Below are 23,639 nucleotides of genomic sequence, written 5' to 3' on the forward strand. Positions count from 1 at the left end.
AGAGGAAAACAAAAGTTGAAAGTATCCTGTTGCTTTATGACGTCACAATGGAGTCTAGCCTTCCCCACCGGGTGGTCCGCTTCCGAAAAGAAAAGGTCACTCTATTTTTTTCTGTAGGGATTAAATAAGTAAAGAAACCCCCCCTTCCCCCTACTAGAAGGGGGTGCTATAAGATCGACTTAGAAGTCTTTTAAAAGTCATGTTTTAGTTTGTGGCTTTGGCAGTGGTAGCTGTTTTCTCCGTTACTTCAGTGGCAAGGGACCGACCTCCGTTTTTAAGTCCCTTCCTTTATGAATTAAAAGTCCAAATTATATCCTTTTTACTCACAATTTTCCAATTAAATTTTGGAGGAATTGGCCGCTCACGATCGCCGGACTCGGAGATTCGTGCAGTGAAGAAAGTGAATCTATTCCCAAGTGCCCCCGTCTCCAACCCCGCTCGCTCTCAGAGCTCTTTTTATGAGCCTACCGGGGGGCGGGGGAGTCGTTCCAGGCACCTGCAGGAACACCAGGTCCTCAGAATGCTCAATCTGAGGTTTTATTCAGGGTACCGCAACGCTCTAGCGGTTTCCCCAGCCTTCAGTGCACCGGTGCTCTTACATTCGAAAGAGCTCCTGTCCGACATAACAGGCAGCCAACCGAAAGTCTCTCCCAATTTTTGATTTGAGATAATAATGACTGTCTGCGTGCGCACATACAAATAAATATAAATAAATAAATAAAAAACCCAGCCAGATGTGTGGGGTAATCATCATCATCATCATTTATTATTTTTATTACTATTGCTGTTATTATTATTTTTATTATTATTTACCATTTCTTCAGTTGCCTTTTGATCACAGCCTCCAGGGAATGAATTTTTCTGTTCGCTTCCATGGGAAAGCTCAGTGAACATGTAAACCCAGCAACCCCTTCTTAGGTTGCCGTCTTTATATGCTTACTGACATGGGAGTGCTGAACTAAAGGCGGCTTACTCCCGAGTAGGAAAAACAGACTGGCGAGAATAACAGGGAAAACCCAGTAATGTTAACATGATTCTACTTAAATTCAGATTGCAAAAAAAAATAGGGATTGCAAATATTTAAAGGTCCTGTGGCCATCCCACTTTCATTATGTCCAGAGACTAGTTCCCTTTCTGATACACATGGAGGGAAGGTGTTAGACTGGTATACTGGGAAAGGAACACTCAGTTCACATTCATTGGTTATATCATTGCAGTGCTATGCCAAAAAAAAGGACTTTATTTTTTAATGTTAAACCATCAGATGCTCCTTTTTATTCAGATCTGGCCTCAGGACAATAATGTAGGACTTGGGGATGAAGATGCAACCCAGTAACCCCGAACTGGAGGCCAAGATAGAGAAGACCTGCACGGCTACCATATATTTCCCCTTGGTGCTCAGGTAGGCTGGCACAAAGGACACCCAAACACTGCAAAACACCAGCATGCTGAAGGTGATCAGCTGGGCTTCATTGAAGGCCCCAGGCAGCTTCCTGGCTAGGAAAGCCACCGTGAAGCAGACGGCCGCCAGAAAGCCCATGTAGCCAAGGGCAGAATAAAACATGGCAACAGAGCCTTCGTTACATTGCAGAATGATCTGCCCAGGCTGGGAGTGCATGTCGGAGTCTGGGAAGGGGGGAGACATTCCCAGCCAGACTATGCAGATGCCCCCTTGGACACTGGAAAAGGACAAGACAAGTGAGTTGGCCAGGCTCTTGCCCAGCCATTTCCTCATCTGGCTCCCTGGCTTTGTGGCCATAAACGCCACCATCACAGTGATAGTCTTTGCCAACAGGGAAGACACGGCCACGGAGAAGATGATGCTGAAGGCAGTTTGTCGGAGAAGGCAGGTCCACTTCTTGGGCTGACTGATGAATAAGAAGGAGGACAAGAAGGAGAGCAGGAGGGAGACGAGGAGCAAGTAGGTGAGGTCCCGGTTGTTGGCCTTGACTATTGGGGTGTCAAAGTATTTAATGAAGATTCCCAAAAGAAGTCCAGCAGTGAGGGACAATAGCAGGGCAAAAGAAGCTAGGAGGATCCCCAGAGGTTCTTCATAGGACAAGAAATGTATAATCTTGGGGACACACTGATCTCTGTGTAGATTGGAATTCTGATCATCTGGACATTTCTTGCAATGCTTTGCATCTGAAAAACACAAGAGTGACCTCAGTGTTGCCAATATAAATATTATAGCCATGACATTCCATAGTCTACTACATACCAACTATATTATTCTGTGATTCTTATCTGATTACTGTATTTTGGGTTGTAGGTTTGCCTTGAAGCAATTTTGGGCTATAGTTTGGGGTCAGAATAAAAGTATTAAGGGCCAACATATCCCATTGAGCTCCTTTAATGGGGCAAGACCCCCCTCCATAGGTACCAATGCCTGGAATTTGAAAGTGATTTTGTACTATGAAAAGTCAACTCTTTTAAATATCCTTTCAGAGACATTTACCTTCCTGAATGGAGATTGTTCCTTCCATGCATTCAACACAAGCATAGCAGCAGATTGGTTCTCCCTCCTTAATGGCCTTGGCATATCCTGGACGACAGTTTTCGGTACACCTTGAAAGAGGCACATTCTAGCCAAAATGAGGAAAAGCATCAAGCAGAAGATGTTAGGACTTTGTGGATAGGAGGAGCCATAGAGTGCAGCTAGGACTGAATCATACAATGAGGTTAGAAGTGCAGAATAAGCTATGCAGGTGTAAGTTTGCTGCTGCCTGGCCAACAGCATAGTAATTTTTTTTTAATTATTTTTTATTGCAGTTTTGTAAACAACAAAAATTTAAAAAACAAAACAGAAACAGAAACAAACAAGAAAAAGATATATATAAAACACAACAAAGTAATCATACATTTTCCCTGACATACCAAATCATATCCATTTAGACTTCCTTCAGCGCCGTTGACAATCGTTCGTAAATATAACTTTGGTACACATTCCTTCTTTCATATTGCCAAATGTTCCACCCTACCCTCATTATTTCTAATAGGCAATACTTAATTATTCTTTACAGTGCCTCTTTAAACCCCGCTAGCGTTATATTTACACCACAGTTTTTTTCCAGATACCCCACAAATTTTCCCCAATCCTCAATAAATTTTTGATCTTTAATATATCTGATTTTCCCAGTTAATTTATCCAGCTCTAAGTAATCTGTCAATTTAGCTCTCCACTCTTCTACTGTTGGGATCTCCTCTTGCTTCCACTTCTGAGCTATCACGATTCTGGCTGCCGTTACACCATATTGGAAAAGTTTGCGATCTTTCCTTCTTATCTCTTTTCCTACTATGCCTAATAAAAAGGCTTCTGGCTTTTTCACAAAAGTATATTTTAATATTTTTTTCATCTCATTATAGATATTTTCCCAGAAGCTTTTAACTTTTTTACACTCCCACCACTGGTGGAAGAATGTCCCTTCTTTATGTTTGCATTTCCAGCATTTATTATCTACCTTATACATCTTGGCCAATTTTACGGGTGTCATGTACCATCTGTACAGCATCTTCATCACATTTTCCTTCAATAACGTACATGCTGTAAATTTTATATTTTCTCTCCACAACTTTTCCCAATCCTTCAATTGAACACTGTATCCAAAATCTTTTCCCCACTGAACCATCACTGATTTTACCTCCTCATCCTTCGTATACCACTCCAACAGTATTTTATACATTTTTGACAGATTTTTGTTCTCATTGTTTATTATTTCTTTTTGAAACCTTGATTCTTTTTCCTCATAACCCCTTTCCTTCAGATCTTTTTTAAATCTTTCATTTACTTGAAAGTAGTGCAGCCAGTCATGTATATATAGTTTTATTTGGTCATATGGTTTCATTTTCCATTTCCCTCCTTCATTAGTTACCATTTCTCCATAAGTACCCCACTTATCTCTCATATTGATTTTCTTCACACACATTATCTCTAACGGTGATAACCAATGCGGAACCTTTGTTTCCAGTATGTTTTTATATCTATCCCAAACCTCTATTAATGGACCTCTGAATATGTGATTCCCAAAACCTTTGTGGACCCTCTTCTTTTCACACCATAGGTACGCGTGCCACCCGAATCTGTTATTAAATCCTTCCAGATCCAACAATTCCTTATTTTCCAACTTTACCCAATCTTTTAACCAACACAAACATGCTGCCTCATAGTACATTCTCATATCTGGTAGGGCGAATCCGCCTCTTTCTTTCGCATCCATTAACAACTTATGTTTGATTCTTGGTTTCTTCCCTTCCCAGATATATCTTGATATCACCCTTTTCCATTCTTTAAAAACTCCTGTACCCTTTACAATGGGTATAGTTTGAAATAGGAATAGTAACCTAGGTAGCACCATCATTTTTATCATAGAGATTCTTCCCCAGAGTGATAGTCTCATTCTTGCCCACACCTCCAGATCTTTCTTTATTCCTTTCCATACTGGTATATAATTATTTTGGTATAGATCAATATTCTTATTTGATAGCCAGATTCCCAAATATTTAACCCTTTTTACCACTTCAATCTCCGTACATTGCTGTATTTTTACAATCATGTCTTGGTCCATATTTTTTACCATCATTTTGGTCTTACTCTTATTTAGTCTGAATCCTGCTACCTTCCCAAATTGCTCCATCTCATCCAGAACCTCTCTTATACTTTCTATTGGTTCCTCCACGGTCAGCACCACATCGTCAGCAAAAGCTTTAACTTTATATTCATTTAGGCCTAATGTTACCCCTTTTATTCTCTTATTCTGTCTAATTGCGTTTAATAGAACTTCCAGAACAGTTATAAATAACAGCGGTGACAGTGGGCATCCCTGCCTTGTTCCTTTTGATATTTTTATATCTTCCGTGATGACATTGTTCACAATCAATTTTGCCTTCTGTTCTGTGTATATTGCCCTTATGCCATTAAGGAAGTCTCGGCCCACCTCCATCAGTTCTAAATTTTCCAACATAAATTCCCAAATTACATTGTCGAACGCCTTCTCCGCATCCACGAATATTAGGCTTGCTTGTTTGTCACCCCTATCGGACAGATATTCAATGATGTTTATAACATTCCTTATATTGTTTCTTAGTTGTCTGCCCGGCAGGAAACCCGCTTGGTCTTCATGGATGATTCTTACTAATATCTTTTTCAATCTTTTGGCTAGGATTCCCGCCAAAATCTTATAGTCAGTATTTAATAGTGAGATAGGCCTGTAATTTTTCACTTGGGTTAAGTCTGAGTCTTGTTTTGGGATTATTGTAATGAATGCTTCTTTCCATGTTTCTGGAATGTCCCTTACTTTTAAAGTGTTGTTCATTACTTCAATCAATGGAGCCATTAACATATCTTTCAGTTCTTTATAGTAACTGGCTGTTAGCCCATCCGGGCCCGGTGCCTTCCCTCTTTTCAATTCGTTTATCACTTCTTCTACTTCTTCTTTGGATAGTATTGCTTGGTCTGATGTATTAAAGAGAATAAGATGTGATTAATTCTTTCACCCACCTGTTTGACCCACCTGGGCCACACAATGACATTTCGGTCAATGGCAAACTTGAGTTTCTCTGGAGATGCTGATCTCTCTGCACTCCCAACTTTCCACCCAATAAGGGACTTATTGGGAAACGCCACCCAGTTGACAATGTCAAAGTCAGCTGCCAGCTCCCCATTCTCATCCCAGTAAGCTCCGTCCATGGAAAAGTTGTAAAGGTGGAGGTTTCTTAGGAAAGAGTGCAGCTAAAATGGTACAGGAAAACACACACACAATTAGCAAACGAGGAACAAAGTAGCGTACATGAGCTTTGGCCACTAAGAACTCTAGTCTCCCAAGGTGTAGTCCCAGAGACTCAGATGGGACTCTTATTTGGGAAATAGCAGAGCTAGAGTCGTTAATATATTGCATGTTAAAATTAGAATCAGGAATGACAGCTAGTGTGGTTATAACGTTGTAGTAGGATCAGGGTGTGTGGTCCCATTCTAGAATGGAAGAGCCATCCAAATCGGGGCACCTGGTGGCAGCTTTTACAACACATTTACTCAATGTCCTTTAAGCATATGGGGTGCAGGCTGAGAAACGAACTCGCCTGAGAAACGAACAGCCCGGGAACAGGTAACTTGTAGTCAGTGATTTGTCCCGTTTTACTGCCTGAGGTTAGCTGGAGGGCTAAGAAGTGCCGAGTGCCTACAGGAAAGGATTTCTCTTTTCACACACATGTTCCAGCATTGCTCTCCAATACTGTTATCAGATGGGAGGAGTAGCATCATCATCATCATCATCATCAAAACAAGAGCATATCGGCTTTCACTGCTAAAGGGGACGGTGAGAGACCAGGCACCAAAATGCATGAGAAGGGAATTAAAAAGGGTCTTGCTGCAATTTGATGATATTGTAACCATGTGGTGCCACCTCTTCTTTGGGTCACCTCTTCATATGGTCTTAATTTTAATTGGCCCTGTTCCTCCTTTAGGAGCTGCTGGTATGTCGCCAATCTTCCTATTGTATTTTTCTTTTTAACTGATATTACTTCTAATGATGAAACCCACCAAGGGGTTTTTCGTTTCTAACAACCTTCTATGTCTCACCTTTACAATATTTAATCAGATAAAGCAAGAGGATTTGAAAAAGAAGAATCAAAATTACAAAAAGGATTCTTACAAAACTCGAAAAAGACTATATCCAAAATGTATAATTTATTATTAGAATGGGAGTTAAAGGATGAATAAGGATGAATAAGTAAAATAAGTTATGACTAAATGGGCATGCAATATAGGTTACGCAATTCAGCTGGACCAATGGGAGAAATTATGGAAATGTGATATTAAATTTATGGCATGTTACACAATCAGAGAAAATTTGATGAAAATGGTGAACCAATGAATGAATGTTAGAAGGATGCTGGAATGAAGTTATATGGCTTTAGCAGAAATGTTATAAAGAATTAAGTAAAAATAGACTGTTAATGGGCCAAAGGGAAAAAAAATAAGGTTAGATTGTGTTAAGATAAACTATAGGACAAAAACTGGGAAAGATAGAAAGGATTTGCTGAAATAGCTAATTGAACTAGAATTCAAAAAAGGGAGGTGTGAGGAGGTCGTTGAAACAAGTAAATGAAAGATAAGAAATGAAAATATTGGATGTGTTTTTAATTGTTTCTGTCTTTGTTTTTGTTTTAAGATAAGCAGTGTTTTTCTCTTTTTGCTTTTCATGTATTGTATTGTTTTGCTTTGTTTAACTCTTTTTCTTCTTTTAGTAATTATTAAATTCTTAATAAATATTATTTAAAAAAAGAAAAGAAAATGGTGAACCAATGGTACTTAACTCCGGTAAAATTGGCTAAAATTTACAAATTAAAATCAAATACCTGTTGGAGATGCAAGAAAGAAATAGGAACAATGTTTCACATGTGGTGGGAATGCCGACCTATTAAACAATTTTGGAATGATTTCTTCATATAAGAAATCAGAAAGATGTTTAAAATATCTTTCAGTAAAATACCGGAGGCATTCCTTTTAGGTATAATCACAAATGATATTCCTGACAGTCAAAGGAAAGTATTCCTTTATGCAACGACAGCTGCTAGGATGCTTATAGCAAAAAATTGGAAAGGGAGAAAAAGTCCATCAATGAAAGAATGGCAAATTAAAATTTGTGAATATATAAATCTGGCAAGACTCACAGCATTCATAGGGGGACAATCGGACCAGAAAATATTAATAGAATGGGGATGTGCTAAAGAATATATGAAAAAACATTGTTCTAGAGTAAGCATATCAGTATGTAATGAATGGTGCTTTACAGGGTTAAAGAAAAAGAAAAATGGCGTAAAAAAGTATAAATATAGAAGTAATCTACATTAGACACAACAATTTAGAAAGAGTAAAATTTTTGAGGTCTTAGAATAAAGGAAGGAAGTCAATATGTGTATATGTATGTAATGACTAGGTTAGAATGAAGATACGGTTTTATTTGTAGATGTGTGCTTTTCCTTGTTTCTTGTTTTCTTTTTTGTGTTCTGTTTTTCTTTCTTTTTTGTATAGTATTATTTTGGATTCAATGTTTGTAATTTTTGTTGTAATTTTGCATTGAAATTAATAGAAAAAGAAAAAGAAAAAAGGGTCCTGCTGGATTAAGTACATGACCTTAAACTTTGTTGTGAGAGAATGGCTGCTTCTTGAAAACACTGAAGTGTTGGATAATGGCAGATGAAGTTGATGGACTATAGGGAATTGGCGGAAAGGACTGGCAAAATCCGAGACCAGGGAGAAGAGCCGGTGGAAGAAGACTGGAAAAAGTTTAAAGATTATTTACAGAAATATTGTAAAATTAATGAATGTTAGAATAATTTTGGAATGAAGTTATATGGCTTTAGTAGAAATGTTATAAGGAATTAAGTATAAATAGATTAATAGAATATTAAAGGAAAAAATAAGGCTAGAATGTGTTAAGATAATTATAGGATAGTAAACGGAGGAAGATGGAAAGGAATTGCTGAAACAATTAACAAAAGTGGAACACAAAAAGGGAGGTGTGAGGAGGTCGTTGAAATAAGTGAATGAAAGATAAGATATTGAAAATGTTTGAGGTGTTTTAAACTGTTTTTGTTTGTTTTTGTTCTGTTTTGTAAGTTTAATGTGTTAATGTTATGCTGTGTTTTTGGTATTGTATTGTATTTTATTGTATTGTTCTTTTTTGTAGTGTTTAAATGGTTGGAAAAGTAATAAATATTATTTTTTTAAAAATAAGTACATGGTTGTAGACAGCTTCATGCCTGATAAAGAGTTGGCAAAGCACATGTGCTTCTCTCACTGTGCCGCTCAGGGAGCTAAAGGAGAATATACTGCAATTTAGCCTGTCCTGGAGGGGCTTCTCCTGTCTCTTTCCCCTTAGCCCAAAGCAGACACGTCACAGCAAAGTGGGCTTGGGATGGGATGCCCTGGGTGCTGCCCCTGCCTTGGTTTTCCACCCCCTCCCTTGGTTGGCCCTCCCAGCAGCTAAAAAGTAATCACTAATCGGATACCCAAGGCAGCAATATCCTCAAACAATTTTGGGCTCAGTATTTCATGGTCTTAGGCATCACACACAGGTTTGCCAAGGAAATACGAGAATTATTTCACTACCAAATGTAGTAAGCCACCCCGTGGTATTTGGGTGCCCCTCCACCTCCTCCTGCTGCTGCTCTCTGGCCCCCTGGACTCTTGCCCAAATACAAGGTGTCACAACCGGGATGAAATTTACGGCATGTAATGCCCTAAGAGAAAATATTATGAAAATGATTTATAGGTGGTACATGACCCCAGTCAAGCTTGCAAAAATTTATCACCGGCCTGATAACAAATATAATAATAATAATAATAATAATAATAATAATAATAATAATTTATTATTTATACCCCGCCCATCTGGCTGAGTTTCCCCAGCCACTCTGGGCGGCTCCCAATCAGTGTTAAAAACAGTACAGCATTACATATTAAAAACTTCCCTGAACAGGGCTGCCTTAAGATGTCTTCTGAATATCAGGTAATTATTTATCTCTCTGACATCTAATGGGAGGGCGTTCCACAGGGCGGGCGCCACTACCGAGAAGGCCCTCTGTCTGGTTCCCTGTAGCCTCACTTCTTGCAATGAGGGAACCGCCAGAAGGCCCTCGGCGCTAGATCTCAGTGTCCAGGCTGAACGATGGGGGTGGAGACGCTCCTTCAGGTATACAGGACCGAGGCCGTTTAGGGCTTTAAAGGTCAGCACCAACACTTTGAATCGTGCTCGGAAACGTACTGGGAGCCAATGCAGGTCTCTCAGAACCGGTGTTATATGGTCCCGGCGGCCACTCCCAGTCACCAGTCTAGCTGCCGCATTCTGGATTAATTGCAGTTTCCGGGTCACCTTCAAAGGTAGCCCCACGTAGAGCGCGTTGCAGTAGTCCAAGCGTGAGATAACTAGAGCATGCACCACTCTGGCGAGACAGTTCGCGGGCAGGTAGGGTCTTAGCCTGCGTACCAGGTGGAGCTGGTAGACAGCTGCCCTGGACACAGAGTTAACCTGCGCCTCCATGGACAGCTGTGAGTCCAAAATGACTCCCAGGCTGCGCACCTGGTCCTTTAGGGGCACAGTTACCCCATTCAAGACCAGGGAATCCCCCACACCAACCCACTCCCTGTCCCCCAAAAACAGTACTTCTGTCTTGTCAGGATTCAACCTCAGTCTGTTAGCCGCCATCCATCCTCCAACCGCCTCCAGGCACTCACACAGGACCTTCACCGCCTTCACTGGTTCTGATTTAATGTTGGAAATGCAGAGAAAATGAAGGTACATTCTTTCACCTTTGGTGGACGTGCCCAAAGATTAAGGCGTTCTGTGAAATGATTTATAATGAATTGAAAAAGGTATTTAAATATACCTTCCTGAAGAAACCAGAGGCCTTTCTCTTGAGTATTGTCGGCCAAGAGGTGTTAAAGAAGGACAGAACATTTTTTATGTACGCTACAACAGCAGCAAGAATACTCATCGCAAAGTATTGGAAGACACAAGACCTACCCACCTTGGAAGAATGGCAGATGAAGGTGATAGACTACATGGGACTGGCAGAGATGACGAGCAGAATCCGAAACCAGGGAAGAGAAACAGCGGAAGAAGATTGGAAAAAATTTAAGGACTATTTAAATATTGCAAAATTAATGAATGTTAGAATGACGCTGGATTAGAAAATATGTGGTTACTAGCGGAAATAGATAAGCTAAAAAGAAAAAGTAAGGTCAAAATTAAGTGAAAAATAAGGGAAGGATTTGCTGAAAAATAAATTAGAAATTGGAATACAGAAAGGGAAGGTAAGAGGAAGTCGGGGAAGTAAGGCATAAGAAAATAAGGGTTGAAATTATATTTGTTTTTTATATTTTATGTTTGTCATTTTTACTGTATTGTTTTGTTTTGTTTTTGTTGTTATAAAAAACTTTTGAAACTTTAATAAAAAAATTAAAAAAAAACAAATACAAGGTGTCACAGTAAGTAATGAAGTATCTCCTGTTAGGTTAAAAGGAGATGGTGCCAGGAGCCTGGGCAGTGTCCAGTTAAATGTTCACGTACAAGTGTGAGGCATTGGGAACTTGACAAAATGGGTTTGTCTCATTTATGGGTTCAGAACATCCCCACCAACCCCACCATTAATATATCCTGAAACCAAAATTTAATTTCTGAACCACCGTTCAGAGTTGAGAATGTGCCAGAGAAAGGATCATACCTGCCATGGTTGTATTCTTTCAAGGTCCATCTTTCTGCTTCCCACCATGGCCACCTGGCTTGGTTTGGAGGAGTATATAGCACTCAGGACACTTGCCATGGCCTGGAGAGTGTTGTAAATACTGTAGCTGTCTTGAGACAACATTCTCTCTGTATATTCTCGTGACATGGTCCCCAGTTCTCCTCTCTCTCTACATCTTTTCTGGACTCTCTCAGAATTCTTTGAAACAGAACACGTAAATGTTAAATCTGGAGGCTTGTGGGTTAAAACAGCATTTACATCCAAAGTTTCATATTTTGTCCTCCTCTTTGTCTGGATTAAGAAGGACAAAGAAGCAGGGACACACTGGGGATCCACGTTAGATGCCAAACTCATACTGACATCCGGCAAAGCTGTTGTGACCCAAACTTTTCCCACTGTTACTTTAAGGGTCTTTTTGATGTTTATCATAAACCCCGCTAGAATGAAAATGGATTGAACATCTGCATGGAGGACAACGACATTGACTTGTGTCTGCATGAGAAATGAATTCAGGTGTTTTGGAGTATAAATCAAAATATCTGTGATACTTTCTGAGAAGGCCACACAAATATCATTCTTTGTGACCACAGCTGTGAAGGTCCTCATGAACCTTTCTCCATCGTCATTGTCTGGTGCAAGGAGACCGATCCACGTCCATTTGAAATGCAGGAGCAATTTGACCATAGCCAGGTGAGGAGGTTCTTGTTTTGGGACCATCCGGTAGAGGAAAGGGAACAGAGTTTTATCAGTAAATTCTCGACTAACAAAACCGTAGTTGATCTAGGAGAAAAAGAAAGAATTTGTGTTTTTTTCCTTTTTCAGGAGCAAGTACAAATATGTATTAAACTAAACTGATTAATAATGGGGAACATATTCACCATGATGATTGATTAGGTGTCTGGGAAGTTGAGAGCCCAGATTTATTTTTAGTTAGTTAAAAGATTTATGATGGGGTTGTTTAAATTCTCTTTTGCAAAAAATCCAGAAGAATTCTTGCTCACTATCATGTCAACAGAAATCAATAAAACTTGTAGACCCTTATTTACCAACACACTCTTTCGACAGAAAGATAAATTTAAAACTTCATGAAGGCATCCTCAGTCAAACCACTGGCACCTCTTAGATTATGTTATTGTCCGTGCTAAAGATCACCGTGATGTGCTCCTTACCAGAGCTATGACGAGTACCGACGACTGCTGGACAGATCACCGACTAATACGCTCCACGATGGCTATCAAGATTATACCTCCACACAAGCTTCAAGGAAGGAAACCAAGACGCAAAATGAACACTCAAGCCCTTCAAGATCCCATTAAGCGGGATTGCTTCCAAACGACTCTGAAGGACCATCTGCTTTTAGAATTCCCTGATAACATCAAGGAACACTGGACCAAGCTAAAAACACCCATTATTGCAGCCTGTGAACAAACTATACCAAACCAAGAAACACCAGGACTGGTTTGATGAGAATGACAGTGAGATTGAATGCATGATTGACAAGAAAAGAAAGGCCTTTCAGATCTGGCAAAGAGATAGAAACTGTGCCACTAAGAAAAAAACCCTATGCCAACGCTAAGGCTGAAGTTCAAAGAAGAACCAGAGAACTAAAAAACACCTGGTGGATAAAAAAAGCTCAAGAGATCCAGCACTTAGCCGACAATCATGATGCACAGAGTTTCTTTACAGACACAAAGATCATCTATGGGCCAATAAATCATGGCATATGTCCCCTATGCTCAGCAGATGGTATCCCAATTCTAAAAGATAAAGAAGCTATTGCACTGTGCTGGAAAGAACATTACTAACATCTCCTTAACCGCAACTCCCCCGTAGCTGCTGAGGTCCTGTCACAAATTCCTCAAAAACAAGTTAGAGATGAGCTTGCAGTATCTCCAAATCTGGGAGAGTTGTGTACAGCTATTAACCAAATGAAAAACAACAAAGCCAGTGGAGCTGATGGGATACGTGCCAAAATCTTCAAAGTGGGTAGTGGAATTGAACTTACAAAACAACTTCACAAGCTCATCGAAAAAATCTGGGAAGAAGAGATCCCAGCAGACTTTAGGGAGGCCAAAATTATCAATCTCTTTAAAAAAGGTGACAGAATTAATTGTGGAAACTATCAAGGCATCTCTCTATTAGCTGCGGCCGGCAAAATTCTTGGAAGGATCTTAGCAAACCGTCTCTTAACAATATTTGAGGTGACCCTTCCTGAATCCCAAAATGGTTTTCCACTTTCTAGGGGGACAGTGGACATGATTTTCACCGCTCAACAGCTTCAAGAAAAATGCAGAGAGCAAAACCCACCCCTGTATATGGCGTTTATTGACCTGACTAAGGGTTTGGACACTGTAAATCGTAATGCCCTGTGGACTTTCCTTCTGAAAATTGGCTGCCCAGATAAATTTGTAAACATCATTCGGCTCCTCCATGATAATATAACAGCAACAATCTCAGATAACAACGGCTCTCAAAGTAATCCATTCCCAGTGGGATCAGGTGTTAAACAGGGTTATGTTATTGCCCCAACTCTATTCATTATTTTCATTGCCATGATCCTACATTTTGTTGAAGAGAAACTCCCCACTGGAGTAGAAATCATATATTGAACAGATGGAAAGCTCTTCAATCTGAGCAGGCTGAAAGAAAGAGTAAGGTGTGATGGGACGATGAGCTGCTTGTGTGTAAAATCCTAGTCCCTCAGAGTTTGGTCAAGTTTGCAAACCTCTGTCTGTAACGGAGCCCCTTAAACATGGCTCCGTCAGTCGCTGGCAGATTCCGACAGTGGTTGCTTTCGGAATCGCTTCCAACATAAAAGCTCCTTAACGGAAACACGTCTTCTGGACTCTCTGCGTGACAGTTTCCGGCGAGGAGTGGGTGTCCCTACAGGAGGTCCTGAAACCTCCCCACTGTTTTCGCTGGAAGTGTCTCTGAGCCATCCCTCCAGCTCCCTTTCCCTCAGCTCAGCTCCTCTCCCCCTACTGGTTCCCTCTTCAGCTGCTGAGTCTCTCCCAACCTGTGTGAGCCCTTTCACTTCCCTTCCTTCCGATGGCAGTTCCCTGACATCCACCTCCCCTCCAGGGCCCCCTTCATCCCCTCTCGCCCCCTCCTCTACGGGCGGTGAGGAGGCAAAACCCCGGAATGAACTTCCTTCATCTTCCGATGTCCCGAACACTTCTCTCCACCTGTTGCGGTTCCTGGTCTCGAAGTACTCCTCCTCCCCAGAGTCCATCTCCCCTTCCCCTTCCGATTCCGAGAATCCTTCCAACTCCTCCTCCTCATCGGTGGTCCCAAAGTATTCCCTCCGGAACCTCTCCACAGGCTGAGGTTTCCTTGGGAACCTTTGATGGAACGTTTCTATCAATACCTCGTCATTGATATCTTCTGCCATTACCCAAGTGTTTTCTGACTCCGGTTCTCCTTCCCACGCTACCAAATACTCCACCTGATCCCCCTTCCATCTGGCGTCGAGGATTTCTGCCACATGGCTGCTGCATTCCCTTTCTTCTATGACCGGTCCCCGAGTGGCCATCCCTTCTCGTCCCCCCTCATACGGTGACAGTAACGACCTGTGAAATACTGGGTGCAGTTTCATGTGGTTGGGTAACCGGAGCCTGAAAGCCACTGGGTTGACCTGTTGAATGACCTCAAAGGGACCCAATCTCCTGGGTCTTAATTTCTTACAACCTCCTTTGAACGGCAACCCTTGGGTTGACAGCCACACCCTATCTCCCACCCTTATGGTTTCACCTTCCCTTCGGTTCTTGTCTGCCTGCCTCTTGTATTCTTCCTTCGCCCTTTCTAAGTTGAGTTGGAGCTGACGATGGATTGCTTCCATTTCTTCTACAAAATGCTCGGCTGCCGGGACACCCCATCTCTCCCCTTCTCCCCCTGGGAAAGCCCTGGGATGACACCCATAATTAGCCAAGAAGGGGCTCATCCCTGTGGACACATTCTCGGCATTGTTGTAGGCAAATTCCGCCAGCGCCAACTTTTCTACCCAGTCATTCTCTCTGTCATTGACATAACACCTCAGGTATTGCTGGAGGACCCCGTTTGCTCTTTCCGCCTGCCCGTTGGTTTCAGGGTGCCGGGCAGTCGAAAAGTTGACCTCCACCTGCAGTAAGCTCATGAGCTTCCTCCAGAACCTGGAAGTAAATTGTTTTCCTCGGTCTGAGACCACCCTCAATGGCACCCCGTGCAACCTAAAAATGTGTTCTACAAATAACTTCGCTGTCTCTTCCGCCGTGACTGCATGCGAGCAGGCTACAAAGTGGCACATCTTTGTTAGTAGGTCTACCACCACCATGATGGCTGTTTTCCCCTTGGACTTCGGCAGATCAGTCATAAAATCTATCGACACTGCCTCCCAAGGTCGTTCTGGGGTTGGTAAGGGTTCTAATAGCCCCGCCGGTGCCCGCCTCTCCCCTTTGGCTCGCTGGCATTGCTCACACCCTCTTACATACTCCCGTACATCTTCCCTCACCTTAGGCCACCAAAATTCCCTGGTGACCAACCACATGGTTTTGTGTTGTCCAAAATGCCCCGCCGTGGGGCTGTCGTGCAACTGCTTGAGTACCCTCCCCCTTAAGTCTCCTTCAGGGATATACAGTGCCCCTTTGTAATACAAAGCTCCATTTCTTTCCTCGAAACCCCCTGGTTCCTCTCCCTCACCCCTAAGACCTCTGAGCTTATTCTGGGCGTATTCATCATTCTCTGTTTCCTCTACCAGTTCTCTTTGTCCCACCAATGCCGCCCCACACACCCAGCGGTCCTCTGGAATGACATGTCTCTCTTCGGGTGCTCCCTCCCCCTCCAAATATTCAGGTTTGCGTGAGAGAGCGTCCGCCCTAATGTTCTCTGGGCCTGGCACGTAACAAATCTCAAAGTTAAATTTGGAGAACTCCTGGGCCCATCTCACTTGCCGTTGGTTGAGCACTCGTGCCGTCCTCCAATACTCTAGGTTCTTGTGGTCAGTGCACACTTGCACCTTATGTTGTGCGCCAATTAGCAGGTGCCTCCATCTCCGGAACGCCTCATGAATGGCTAGTAGTTCTCGGTCATACACCGTGTAGTTCCTCTCGGATTTGTTCAGCTTTCGCGAAAAAAAGGCACACGGTCTCCACTCTGACTCCTCCTTCCCTGGCTGCAGAAGCACCGCCCCAATAGCTCTGTCTGATGCGTCAGTTTCCACTCTCATCGGTTTTTGTAAATCCACATGCAGGAGTTGTTGTTCCGAGGCGAAGGCCCTTTTTAGTTCCTCAAATGCTCGCTCCGCCTCCTCAGTCCAAACGAACTTCTTCTTACTGCTGAGACAGTCCGTAATGGGCGCCGTCAGGTGGGCAAAGTTTCGGATGAACTTACGATAGAAGTTCCCAAATCCTAGGAACCTCTGCACATCCTTCCTTGTTTTGGGTGTTTTCCATTCCAGCACCGCCTGGACCTTGCCGGGATCCATGGCCAATCCCTTGTCTGACAGGCGATACCCCAGGAATTCCACCTCCTTGGTATGAAACTGACACTTCTCCAGTTTCACCCACAGCTGGTTGGCTTGCAGCCTGCTCAACACTTCTCTGACGTCTCTCACATGCTGCTCCTCATTCTCAGAATACACCAACACGTCGTCTAAGAAGGCCACACAATTCTTGTAAAGCAAAGGCCCCAGGACATGGTTCATAAACGATTGAAAGCACGCGGAGCCTCCTTGTAGGCCGAAGGGCATAACTAAATATTCAAATGCCCCCAAAGGGGTGAACATGGTGGTTTTCCATTCATCCCCCTTCCTTATTCGTATCAGGTTGTACGCCCCCCTTAGGTCCAGTTTAGTAAAAATCTTTCCCTTCCTGACCCTTGTCAAAATGTCGTCAATCCTGGGCATAGGGAAAGCCACTGGTTCTGACACTGCATTTAAGGCCCTGAAGTCACACACAAGCCTCGGCTTGTTCGTGTTTTTTTTATCCACAAAAAACACTGGGCTGCCCCCCACCGCCCTGGACTCTCTGATGAACCCTCTCTTCAGGTTCTTGTCAATGAACTCTCTTAGCTCCTGCATCTCTCTGTCTGACATGGCGTACAGCTTGCCTACAGGGAGCTGTGCCCCAGGGAGTAAATTGATTTGACAGTCAAAGGGTCTATGCGGGGGTAGTTGGTCAGCTTCCCTTTCGCTGAAGACGTCGCGGAGATCTGCGTATTGTCGTGGTACCTTCACGTTCTCCGTTACTTCAGTCCCTGCTAGGGTGGCTTGGGCCCCTGCCAAACCCTTTCCCTCTTTGCAGTGTTCTAAGCAATGTGCTGAACCAAAAGAAACCACTCTCTGATGCCAGCCCACCAGCGGATCATGTAACGCTAGCCAGCTCATCCCCAATATAATGGGAGCTCCTCCCAAGGTGGCCACATTAAACGCTATCAGTTCGGTGTGCCTTGCCACCTTCATTATCATTGGGACGGTCTGCAAGCTGACTTCTCCTCCCAACAGCTCCCTGCCATCGATCGTGGTCACCTGCAGGGGGTTGCTTAAAGGGATCGTCTGTATCTGGTGTTCAGCTGCAAACTCTTTGCTCATGAAATTGCAGGAGCTGCCTGAGTCCAACAGCGCCTTTATCTTTAGAGGGTGTCCGTTTGGCAGCTCTAGCGCCACTTCTATCACTAGGGCGGGTTTAGGAGGTTCTGGCGTGGGCACTTTCACTGCTCTTTGGCCTGGCTGCTGTGCCCCGACGGTGGCAGCCAGGCGTTGGCTTTTACTTGCTTCGGTATTTCTTCCTCTCTTCCCTCCACAGCTCCTACCATCCCTTGCCATTCCTTCCTCTGGGGGCAGACTCTGGCAAAGTGACCTGGCTGTTGGCAGAGATAGCATTTCCGGGCGCCTTTTCCCTCCTTCTTTCCCCCCTCACTGGGCTTTGAAACTGCGCGCGCGCGCGCTGTTCCGATTTCCATCGGCTCTGCCGGCGGGAAAGTTGGCTCTGGAATGTCTGGAATGCGGAACTCCTTCCAACGTTCCCCCTTCCCTTCCCGCCTCTCCAATGCTCTCGCCTCCTGGCGCGCTCCTATGGTCAGCGCTGATTTGGTCAGCTGGTCCATAGACTCCGCCCTGGGCGCCCGGGAAAGTTCGTCTTTCACAGCCGAAGAAAGCCCTTCTTCAAAGAGCATTTGAATGGGTTCCGCCGATAGATCCCACCCCAATTTATGGATCAACATGGTGAACTCAGTCCAGTACTCACGGACAGATCGGCTCCCCTGTTTGCAAGCCATTAACTGTCTGCGGACCACTCCCTGTTCAATATCGCTGGAAAACATCAGATCCATGGCGCGAAAGAACTTCATCGTGTCCTTTAGGACGTCACTATTCGCTGCCATCAGGGGTCTAACCCAGTCTCTCGCCCCCTTTTCAAGATGCCCAATCACGAAAGCCACTCGTGATTCCTCGTCAGGGAATTCATCAAACTGCAGATTGAGGGCATATTGCATCTCTGTCCGAAAGCCATGATAGTCTTTGGGCTCCCCCCCAAACTTCTGCACCAATCCTGGTACCTTTCTGACGAGCTGGGTGTCTTTCCCCTTTTTGTCTGCATCCTGAGCCCTCCTCTCCTCAAGCCTCGCCGTCTGCAGCGCTAGCTGGACCTCCAACACCCGGTACCTTTCTTCCAGGCTTGGACCCGCTCCAGCTCCTGCTTCTCCGGTTCCGGCTGGGTTGCTCATGATGCCTTCTCCTGCACAAGCTGCTCACGAAGACTGTCGGAATGCTGTGATGGGACGATGAGCTGCTTGTGTGTAAAATCCTAGTCCCTCAGAGTTTGGTCAAGTTTGCAAACCTCTGTCTGTAACGGAGCCCCTTAAACATGGCTCCGTCAGTCGCTGGCAGATTCCGACAGTGGTTGCTTTCGGAATCGCTTCCAACATAAAAGCTCCTTAACGGAAACACGTCTTCTGGACTCTCTGCGTGACAGTTTCCGGCGAGGAGTGGGTGTCCCTACAGGAGGTCCTGAAACCTCCCCACTGTTTTCGCTGGAAGTGTCTCTGAGCCATCCCTCCAGCTCCCTTTCCCTCAGCTCAGCTCCTCTCCCCCTACTGGTTCCCTCTTCAGCTGCTGAGTCTCTCCCAACCTGTGTGAGCCCTTTCACTTCCCTTCCTTCCGATGGCAGTTCCCTGACAGTAAGGTTACGGCAACTTCCGGTCTAGAACTTCAGTATGCCGATGACAACGTAGTGTTTGAACGCTCAGAGGATGACCTCCAAACCATCCTAAATATCTTTGCAGAAGCTTACAAAAAGCTTGGCCTATCGCTCAACATACAAAAAACCAAAGTGCTGTACCAACAAGTACAAATTAACCCTTCTGCAGCACCACAAATCCAACTCAATGGTGTAACGTTGGAAAATGTCAAAAACTTCTCCTACCTAGGCAGTTATCTTTCCACAAGGGCCAACATTGATGCCAAAATCCAGCATCGCCTGAGCTCTGCGAGTGAGGCTTTCTCACGAATGAGGTGCAGAGTGTTTGAGGACCAGGACATTTGCAGGGAAACCAAAATGCTTGTTTACAAGGCTATTGCACTACCAGCCTGACTATATGCTTGTGAAACATGGACCACTTATAAACACCATCTCCAACTCCTCGAAAGATTCTATCAATGGTGTCTCCGAAAAATTCTACACATCACTTGGGAAGACAGGCGAACTAAAATCAGTGTACTGGAAGAAGCAAAGATCACCAGTGTTGAAACAATGATTCTTCAACATCAACTTCGTTGGACTGGCCACGTTGTGCGGAGGCCTGATCTTCCAAAGCAACTACTCTATTCTGAACTTAAGAATGGAAAGCGTAATGCTGGTGGTCAACAAAAGAGGTTTAAAGACTGTCTTCCATAAACCGTGTTTATGGAAGACGTTCTTACTCAGCTACGAGTGATCACCAGAGAAGAAGAAGAAAGATGAAGTATTATGTATGCAATGTATTGTGTTGCATTTATAATATATTTGTTAAGTTTTATGTAAATTGATGTATAATAAAGATTATTTTTTATTAAAAAAAAACATACCCTGAAACCATGGAGCTTCCAGAAAGTTTTCTGTTCCACCTACCTACAAAAAGACTTTCAGATGCTCTATTTATTGAGCATTTATCCTGGTTGCTTGTGTAATTTTAGGGAGGTTACAGCATCAATCCTGTCGGGTAAACCTATAGCCCTGGGAACACGCACTAGTCCTTTCTGCTGCCATTACTCTCTAATGTGTCACCAAAGGCCAGGGGTGTCTTACATGGGTGGTCTCCTCAGGAGCTGGGAAACAGACTGCTCAGTTCAAAGTCTCCAGCCTGGCAGCTTAGTCCCGCCTCCCTTCTGCTCTGCCAACACTGTTAAGGAAAAATCAGTAGCCTAGACCTGGTAGTCAAAGGGTGCGTTCAGACATGGGAATTGGTTTTCCTGATTATAATGTTAGCGCTCTGTCCTGTTTTCTAATGTTCCTTTCACTTGCTGCGTTACAGGACTATGGCTTTCTGACCAATATTCCAGTGTTATGTTGCACTCAAATTTCATTTGTAAGATCGCCTCCTTCCAGCTCGCATCTAGAGAAGACGAGGGGAAATCAGAGGATATGTTAAAAGTGTGATACTTTCATTAAGAACCTACATAGTGAGTTCTGGCACCTTTCCCCCTAGAAAATGAGCATGGATATAGGAAAGGCTGGACAAAAAGATACATGGTTGCATATAGTCTGATGCAACCTGTGGAGAGAAACTGCAGTACAGAAATAGGCTCAGCCCCCAACCCCCCTACCTTTCCCCAATTCATACCTGTGGGATTTTATAAATGCTCAGAATGGTTGAAATCAGGCTGGAAAGAGCAGAGTCGCCTCCTTCTAGAACGGCCAGCTGTTTATTCTGTCTTTCACAGATGTAGTTTGGAACATTCTTCTGCCCACCCGACAGCAGGTCTAGTACAGCTTCATAAGTCATTATTGCATGAAAATAACTCTCATAGAGGTTGTAGCCCAGAGTCATGTTGGGCAGGAGCCTGGGATTCCGACTGATCTCTTGAATGGCAAACAAGAAGGGCAGGATGTGCCAGTACCTTTGATTGTCCAAGCTGCAGCAAAATAGATGTCATCAGATTTTTCATTGTGCAGTCAGTGAAAGAGTATTAAAGTTTGTGCATCTTTTCATATAAGAGCATGGATAACTAGGAGAAATATTTGGATTTTACTGCGACAACTCTTGGAAGGCTAGTTCTGAGTTTATGTGTTTTCAGTTCATTTGGAAATGGTTGTTGGCAACAGGATTTTTCTCCCCAAGAAAAGGGAACATTGGCCCTCAAAGGCCTGCACTGGTTGACAATTAATTGTCAAGCCCAATTCCGTGTTTGGGGTTTGATATGCAAAGCCTTAGATGGCTTTAGAACTGCTTATCTGAAAGAGCACCTCTACCCATGACATGCTGCTTATAATGCGAGCTCTGTGGGAGAGACACCTACTAGATGTTTTATCCTTAAAGGAAATCCAGGGGCCTATGAACTGATGCAAGTCAAACAAGTGTACGATGTAAGTCGCTGCACAAGCACATACATAAACACACCATTCCACTATTCAAAACTGCTTGTTTCTTTTTTGCTATATCTACAATATAATTAATTCTGGAATAGTAAATTCAACGCAATTCACTTTTTTTAAAAAAAGCTGAGGAACAATGTCCGATATCCCATTGGAGCCAGCTGCAAAAAACAACAGCACCTTAGAGCCGAAGCCCCATAGTTGCCTTTGACTGGACTTAACCGTCCAGGGGTCCTTTACCTTTACACTACAGGCAGAGGGGGAAGGAGCGCCTGGGGTTTCATAGCTACGCAGCTGTATGAGAAATTTCTGGCTGTGCACAGATTTCCCTGTGCACCCAGGAATGATGGTACCCCTGAAGCCAATTGAGGACATATTTGAGGTAAAATTTAGCAGGAAAAGAAACCAGAAAAAAGGGAGAGCATGGAATCACAGTTGAAAGTAGCAGTAGTAAATCTTTCTCCACATGGTGACATACTTAAAATCAGTAGCAGATGGAGACTTGGAGAAATCATGCGGGAAGGTCAAAGTCGAGCCTACAGCTAAGACGCCAGTGATGAGGTGGTCTCCTGGCCTATAATGATTAAGTGTGTCATTTCGATCATTTATCACACCAAAATGGCATTTCCCCTTCAGCGTTCTACAGGACGAATGGTGCATCATTAGCAAAAGCATTAGGGAGATTATGATCATTGTCTGCTGCTGCGCTCCCTTCTGCCTGACCGCTCTCAGCTGCTGATCGGCTGCAGTGCCTTCTTGATCCAGATGGGAGTCCAGCTGTGGTTCAGAAATAAAAGAGCTAATATTTAAACCTCACCTCCACATAGTCCCTGCCTGCCTTAAATTTGAGCCCAGGCTCTCAGTGGCCCAAGAGATATTAATGCACCAGCCTTTCCACATTGCGTAAACAAAGTTTTTACGTTTTGTTCTTGCTTCTGACTTCTTTGTTATGAGTTTCAGAAATGATATTTAGAAAATTCCCCAGAGCTTTTCAGTAGGAAAAAATAAAATAAAAATTACAATAGTTTTGATAATTATCAGGTGCAGAGTACACAGCAATGTGTATAGCTGGGGAAAAGATGTTTATGAGACTCTGCGGTGTGGCTTTGTGCACGGTCTACTTTCCCAGCTCAAATCCCTGAGGTTGGAAGGGATGCTCAATAGTCCACCGCATTAGGAAGGATTCAGACTTACAAAACATGTACTTGTTCTTTCTCAACTTTATGAATGTATTAAGCTGCCTTGTAGGAAGTCAAAACAGCCCAAAGTTGCCTAGAACTTCCTAGAATCCCAGATAGTCTTTCCTAACCCTGTTATGTGAGATACTTTTATACAAAATAATAGGATAATAGGCTGGGACTGCACAATCATTTGGGCCTACTAAAGTTATCCAGGCCTAACTGCTAACTGTTGAGTCACTCTGACATGTGACTTAGCAGCCAGTTTCTCTCGGTGCTCTCTGTAAGTTTTCAGTCAGAGTCAGCCTGCCTCAGCTGTGAGCAGAGTCAGTATGTAATCTCAATCAAACTTTTTGGAACCGTGTTGTTTATTTTAACTCAGCAAAGCTTTTATTCTTTAAAACTCTGCATTATTAATTTGCGCTGCGCGTCTGTTCAGGATAGGTAATATGGTGCCCTGCAGATGTTGTTGGACTACAACTCCCATCAGCCCCAGCCAGCATTGCCAATTGTCAACGAAGGGGGGGGGGGAGGTGCAGACCATCCGGAGAGTGCAGCATTGGCTCTCCCTGCCCTGGAAAGCTTTCATTCCCAACTTCCAGAAACAAAACACAAAGAACCCCAGAAATAGAACTATTTAATTTATAATGGGACCAATAAGACTGTGCAAATCTTT

The 23,639-nt window shown here is 43.5% G+C and overlaps 1 protein-coding gene across 1 annotated transcript; it reads right to left on the reverse strand.

Moving 5' to 3' along the window:
* Positions 1–897: 897 nt before the first annotated feature.
* On the reverse strand, positions 898–22,321 carry LOC308469665 (vomeronasal type-2 receptor 26-like). The gene is made up of 6 exons (XM_080992449.1): positions 22,264–22,321; positions 21,034–21,325; positions 11,224–11,442; positions 5,498–5,728; positions 2,459–2,585; positions 898–2,145 (listed from the first exon to the last, which is right to left on the reverse strand). The coding sequence occupies exons 2-6, from the start codon at positions 21,238–21,240 to the stop codon at positions 1,253–1,255; spliced, it is 1,677 nt and encodes a 558-aa protein (XP_080848575.1). The 5' UTR covers positions 21,241–21,325; positions 22,264–22,321; the 3' UTR covers positions 898–1,252.
* Positions 22,322–23,639: the final 1,318 nt, after the last annotated feature.

The sequence above is a fragment of the Podarcis pityusensis genome (assembly GCF_964106645.2).
Source record: "Podarcis pityusensis genome assembly, chromosome: 2".
Lineage (NCBI taxonomy): Eukaryota > Metazoa > Chordata > Lepidosauria > Squamata > Lacertidae > Podarcis > Podarcis pityusensis.